The 6411-nt window shown below is 42.1% G+C and overlaps 1 protein-coding gene across 1 annotated transcript; it reads right to left on the minus strand.

Annotated features, from left to right (window-relative positions):
* Nucleotides 1-585: 585 nt before the first annotated feature.
* Nucleotides 586-6254, minus strand: LOC121302818 (organic solute transporter subunit alpha-like). Its single transcript, XM_041233055.1, has 4 exons — nt 6114-6254; nt 5117-5263; nt 4031-4136; nt 586-2675 (listed from the first exon to the last, which is right to left on the minus strand). Exons 1-4 carry the CDS (start codon nt 6171-6173, stop codon nt 2509-2511), a joined length of 480 nt encoding a protein of 159 aa, XP_041088989.1. The 5' UTR covers nt 6174-6254; the 3' UTR covers nt 586-2508.
* Nucleotides 6255-6411: the final 157 nt, after the last annotated feature.

The raw sequence follows: 6411 nt of genomic DNA on the forward strand, positions 1-6411 counted from the left end.
TGTTACAGATTACTTATCCTGCAATATATTCTGTGTGATTCTCTGTTGTGTTTCTGCGTAGATGAATTATACCATGATCTATTCCAGAAACAGATTAGTATATTTCAGGCAGAAACTGTACAAAAGTAGACATCAGACTTGTTCTTTTTAAAATCCCTGGCATTGTGGTTCCTACACACTAGCAAAGTCACAAATTACACATCTTCATAAAGTAATATCATTACTGTGGTTCACGTATGCATTTACACGCAAGTGCAAACTCAAATTGAACTTAAACAAACTGTAGAAAAGGGGTATTGTACATTTACAGTCCTCATAACAGAACATACTAGGATCACTGCAAAACACAACTTTGATCGCTGTGATGAACATTTACGTTCCAAATTGGGCCAGTGTTTGGAAAGTGTAAAAGCACATCTACATTTGTATCCCTATGCCGCTGTTTTCACGTCTCACTGCTAAAGTCTTCTCTTGTTGCTCAACCAATGAGCACTGAAAAAGACAGAGATTTGTGACGCATGCCAAAATGAAACCTAATAAGAATGAAAGCTCGGCCAATCAACATGCAGTGATTATACTGACTTTAATGGTGGCCAATAGCAGCTAAGAGACAGAGAAGTAGTTTTGGGAAACAAAAGGCAAGCAGCGTGAACTGTGTTGAATGAAAGCCATTTGAGAAACGTTGCGCTAGCGTGAAAGAACGAAAAGACAGACTTTCACTTTCACACAGTGCAAGTGAAACAAGTACAAAAAGAATCGTGAGGCAACCATTTGAGAGAGAGAAGTAGATAACAGCCCGTTATCAGATCACCAGAAAGGTAATCACTGCGGTGTGTGGGAAGGAGACAGTTAATCTGACTGTGGGAATGTTGTAAAGTATGGGGCTGGGTAAACTCTTTCAGCACCATGTAACTTTACACAGACAGATAACCCTTAAAGGCGCCTAATGTATTAGTATCTTATACTGAAAGTGGAATATATGGGGGGGGGGGCAAACAAGATCAATTTCGTGGTGTTAAGTGTAGTTATTTTTACTGCAATATAGTGTATGCAGTGCTGAAAGAGTTAATGATAAAAACGTGGTAGGTATGCGCCTATCAACACATTGCTTGTGTTCAGGAAATGAATGTGATTGTGTTTCGTCTTTGGTTTAGTCTAGTCAGGTGGTAATAACCTCTAATAACCCTGCCGTGAAAGGTGCGGAAGAACAGCAAGGATGCTGTTGCATGTTCTGTACAACATCTGGCGCCATCTAGTGGATACATGTGGGCATTACGCCTGCTGAGGCGCATCTCATACGGGGTTCATTTTAATAGCAGATACAAATACAGCCAGCGTTGTACTTTAAACCTCAGGAGTGAGTTGACTTTTTGCAACCATCAATAAACACAATACAATACAGTGGAAACGGTGTTATAGGAGAGTGATTAGGAACACAATACAATACAGTGGAAACGGTGTTATAGGAGAGTAAGGAGACTGAATTAGTATCTGCAGGCTCTCTCTCTCTCGGAGAACATTTCGAGGACCATATATAAAGAAAATTTGAGATTTCACACCAAAGCAAATATTAGCAGGTTTGTAACATTAACAGTTTAATTCTGTTTTTTACCCCAAAAAATGCTAATTGTCATAGACATTATCTTTCAAAACGAGGGTTGTCTTTGGTCAGTTTTATATATACATACACATGAAAATACTATATATTTTAGAAAATAGGATATTACTCACTGAGTCTAATTTTCAATGAAATCTCTCGACAAGAAGCGTCAAAAAATAACACTGAGGCAGTATACAAAGAATCGAGTCTTTAAAAGGATTCCTGTAATTCCTGTAAGGGTCCAGCAGGGGGTGCAGGTGTACAGCATATTACAGCAATAGCAGAGGCACATTAGCTGCCGAGCGTCTCAGCCCTATCACTCCATGTAAGCAGGGGCTTAACCTCAAGTGGAAAGAGAATCGCAAAGTCATTCACGATTTTCACTACAAGTCAGTGAAAGGAAGCCAAGATATTTGAAATCTGCTGGTAACACCTGTTATACACAATCAGTTACACCTCTATAAATGTTTAGAGTGGTAAATAATAACAACAGGCAGCAGCAATGCAGTGTTCTAACATGTTACTAAAAAAAAACAAAAAACAACAACAACCTGCAAACAATGACTTAGTGCACACCAGACTGTAGTGTTTGTGTGCTGGCATAAAAACATGGCTTTAGACCAGTCCCAGTGAACCAGACTCTTTAGGTTGAGTTTAACATAACGAAACTGCATGATGCAGACTTGTCCCACACCCCAAACACTTGCCTGCTTTGAAGAGTGCAAGCTTAAGTGTCGATGAATACTGACGTCAGATTAATAAAGCACCTAACGAGTGAGGCTTGGGGGGTGTGGGTTGAGGGGGTAAACATGGGAAGGTATTTGATTTGATAACGCAGCACACAGGCTGTCCGATGGTGGCCGTCAGGCTGCAGTTCCGTTTGAGAGTCCAGGAGGTGCTGGTCAGGTTCAAGCCCACTGCGCTCCGTCTTCGTTCAGCTGGATCCTGGCGTTGTCCTTATTGTCCTCCTCGTGCTCATCGGCCGCATCGAGCTCCTCGTACCTCCTCCTGTAGAAGATCCTGGACACCAGCGTCACGATGAACATCTCCATGATCAGGAGCTGCTGGTTCATGACTGCAGGCACAAGCACAACAGCAATCACATGCTTGACATGTCCTGACTAAAGAAATACAACCAAGGATTCCTTGGTGTCTTTCAAGCTGTGCTGTAATTCATATACTGTTAAATCTGTGAGTGATGTGAACTCTAAGCCCCTAAGTGGTAAAATGTGAAGGATATTGGTCCCATTTAGAGGAAAGTGTGCAAACTGATTTAAACACAGTGTACTATAGAGAAGCGGGCTACAACGGCTGTAATGGAGGGAATCGTGTTTAGGATTGATTGTGCCGATAGCTCTTGAGCGCATTTCATGCCTGCACCACAGGGGGGCAGTTCAGCGCAGACAAGCAGGGGGGAAAGTGGGCACCCGTGCTTTTTCATTAAACAAATTCCAGCATGGATTAATGGATCACGCATCGTGCTTGAAGCAGATTCCAGGACTATTGCCTACTGCAGCTGTGCACTTGAGCCAGAACTCACATAATAGGCAAGCCAGGTCACATGACTCCCATCTCCCACACAAGTGTCTGATTCAGTCAGCAGTCCTATTGATGCACTGAAAAGAGCATTATTAACTTCTTCTATTGCAAACTAATTCTTTATGAAGGCTAACAATGACAGCAACAGTGCATCGACTACGACTGTGTGTAGAAACAAGGTACATGCATTACCTAGTATTATATGTGTTACTAGAAGTTCAGCATACAAATAAAATGTGAATCCTAAGTAAAGCAGTATCTAGTGGCGTTCCGATACCTTCAGATTTAGGACTACACCACTGATCTTGTGCATGCTGTGCTTGGAGATCTGTCCATAGATTAGGCACCTTCGTTCAGTTTAAAAATGAGAAAGGCATTTTACTAAGCTGTCTTTGTCCTGCTACTTTAGGAGGAATGTAAAAAGTTATTTGCAGAATGCTTGGAGGTAGGCTGTTACTACAGTTATATTTCATATGGGACTCAGGAGATATGCAGACATAGGAAACAAAGTGTTTGAAGTTATGGATGAAGATAAGTGATTAATCCATTAATGATTGCATCTTTTACATGCTCCAAATAAGGGATTCAAAAGTTTTTTGTCTTTCTCAATGTCTTCAAGGTTGAAGTGAGTTTTGATTCATATAGTGGGTGATGTGGACTCCACCTCCAAGTGGTAAAGCATGAAGGAGATCTTCATGGTCCCATTAATGGGCATGTGCTGATTTTGCACATATCAGGCATTGACTTTGCAGTGGTGTGAATGGCATTAGCTGCAATAGGTCACATAGGCAAGGAGAGAAATAAAATCATTAAGAGAATTTATTGAGTTTCTTTTAGTATTTCTAAATGTAGCTATATTTTAGTTCTAGAAGATGCATAGACAGTACATACATGAGCCCCTGGCTTGAGATGAGAAGGGAGGGGCGCAGGCTATTTTCCCATTCATAGCCAGGATGTTGATGATAGCAGACTGGAGCTGACTCATTATCAGCGCGAGCTGTGGAAAGGAAGAGGCGTTAGTGTAGGCGCAGTGAGGAGCAGGCAGGTAGGGCTGCTCCATTAGATTGAGATTAGATTGAGAGACAGCATGCCTGCCTCAGCAGGGTTGAAATCTACAGGCATGCACTCATTTCCTTCAGCGATCCGTCAGATAGCCGCAGGTTTAGATGAGCACACTCTGACTGACTCATAAATAACGCACCATACCAAAAAAAAAAAAAAACATACTTACAGAACATGCTTCAATTGAACGTGTTTCAACGGACTGGGAACTTGCTGTGTTAGAAGGTGCAAAAAATTATTCCTATGGTGTGTTGATTATGAATCACCCTGTATAATGCGTGTTTTGCACACAGAGAACCCAATTTTGAAGCAAGTGAAAAAGCAAATGCATCTGAGAGGACGAGAACAATTACGCTAAGAATTACAAAGACTTAAAGCACGAAATGTAAACTGAAATTGATAGTTGTCAATAGGCCAGTAACAGAAAACAATAATCTACTAATGGTAGATTTGTAGAAACTTGGTTCAATGGGAATAACAGCCTAACTTTGAGATGAGATCTGAACATGCCCTCCATAAATAACACAGATGGTTTTACATTTGCGTTACAAACACCTTACAAAAAAAAATCTTATGTAGCATTTCTGGTGCTCAAACTCATGCAATTTCCTATACTGTACCTTCAAACCAGGTTGCACTATAGCCCAGAAGTTTCAATCACAAAGCTACAGAAAAACAGCTGCAGACAAACGGGCATTGAACGATTAGATTCTGTGAAGGACATCATCAAATCTCAACTCATATAAATATTTGGGGTTTCAGAAAGTTTTTCAAGCCTGTCCTGGGTGCATTTCTGACGCAGACACAGTGCAGTTATACAGGCGAGTGTTCAGGTTTCCTGATGCAGACACAGTGCAGTTATACAGGCAAGTGTTAAGGTTTGACTCATTGCCGAATAGACAGGAGACTGCTTACCTGATACAGAGCAAACTTGGGGATGATCTTCTTACTGCTCAATAGTCCACGGGTGTGGTTAAACATCATGCCAATTGGCCAGAGGGAAATGATGGTAAGAATACCAACGAAACAATTGATCCATATAGTAGCACGATTGACAGAAAACTGCAAAGAGAAAGAGAAGGAAACACTGAACCAGCTGCACTATTAAAACACTGCATTATAACACAGATTTGTTCACAGAACTACATTATTGATTATATAAAAAAAACAGTAATGATTACAAGTGCAATCGACATCCTGGCTGGTGTAATTTTGAAATGTTCTGAACAGGACTGGGAGTCATATCAAAAGTACCTGCATAATACAAACCCACTGCGGACTGCTGCCTTTGAGGGCTAACTAAAGCCCCTTTCACACTAGCACTCCTACCCAGGTCGACCCGGGTCCCAGCGACCCACCTCAGGATGTGGGTCGATAGGCTTTGACCCGGGTCGAGCGAGACAAAATGCATGATGGGCATTCGTAAGCGGACAAAGCAACAAACAGCCACGCCTGCGTGAAGGCGTCACTTCCGCAAGAACATTTTTATTTATTCTGTTTAGCCATATTTTTGTTGCTTGAGACCCACCATGAGCCAGATTACAGCAGGGCTGAAGAAACATTTGCTCTAATCAACATTTGGGCTGACAGTTCAATCCAGAGAAGCTTGGATGGAAGCGTCAATAACAAGCTGCTTCCGGGGCATTGATATGTGCATTGTGTACTTGCGTCTGTCACCCAGATCAACCCAGCTTTATCAAAAAGCAGTCAAAAAGCAGTGTGAAATCACATAGCCAACCCACATGACAGGGTCTGACCCAGGTAGAGCACGCCAGTGTAAAAGGGGCTTAAGAGCAGCAATCTCAGGGAATCCTAAACCAGGTAAGAACCCAGCCCATCACTGCTGACACAGACTGCATTTCTATTACCATGACTCCCAGGTGGCAGAACACAAAACAGACTCTTTACTTACATTAGCAGGGTTGTAGTTATCGTTGGTCCAGAGCACTATGGACAGGATGGTGAAGACCATCCGGAAGAAGGCATACTGAAAGGTCCCCGCCTTGAACAGAAACAGGGTGCGTCTGCCAGAAAACAAAGGAGCAGCTTTTTATAACCAGACCAGACATACAGTACGAAACCTGCTTCTTCACCCCCGTTCTGCATGACACTCAGTTGGTCCTTCCCTGCTACCACTACAGACAGGGGGGTCTATTGGAATGATCTAAACACTGGGGAATCTTTATGCTACTGCTTGACTGCCTCGTTAA

Source organism: Polyodon spathula, chromosome 30 (assembly GCF_017654505.1).
Source record: "Polyodon spathula isolate WHYD16114869_AA chromosome 30, ASM1765450v1, whole genome shotgun sequence".
NCBI lineage: Eukaryota > Metazoa > Chordata > Actinopteri > Acipenseriformes > Polyodontidae > Polyodon > Polyodon spathula.

Coding starts and splice junctions, on each gene's coding strand:
- LOC121302818 (XM_041233055.1), bottom strand. CDS start 6,173: ATGGTCTTCACCATCCTGTCCATAGTGCTCTGGACCAACGATAACTAC. Junction 5,264..6,113: donor ATAACTACAACCCTGCTAAT/GTAAGTAAAGAG, acceptor TTCTCTTTGCAG/TTTTCTGTCAATCGTGCTAC. Junction 4,137..5,116: donor CCAAGTTTGCTCTGTATCAG/GTAAGCAGTCTC, acceptor TCCTTTCCACAG/CTCGCGCTGATAATGAGTCA.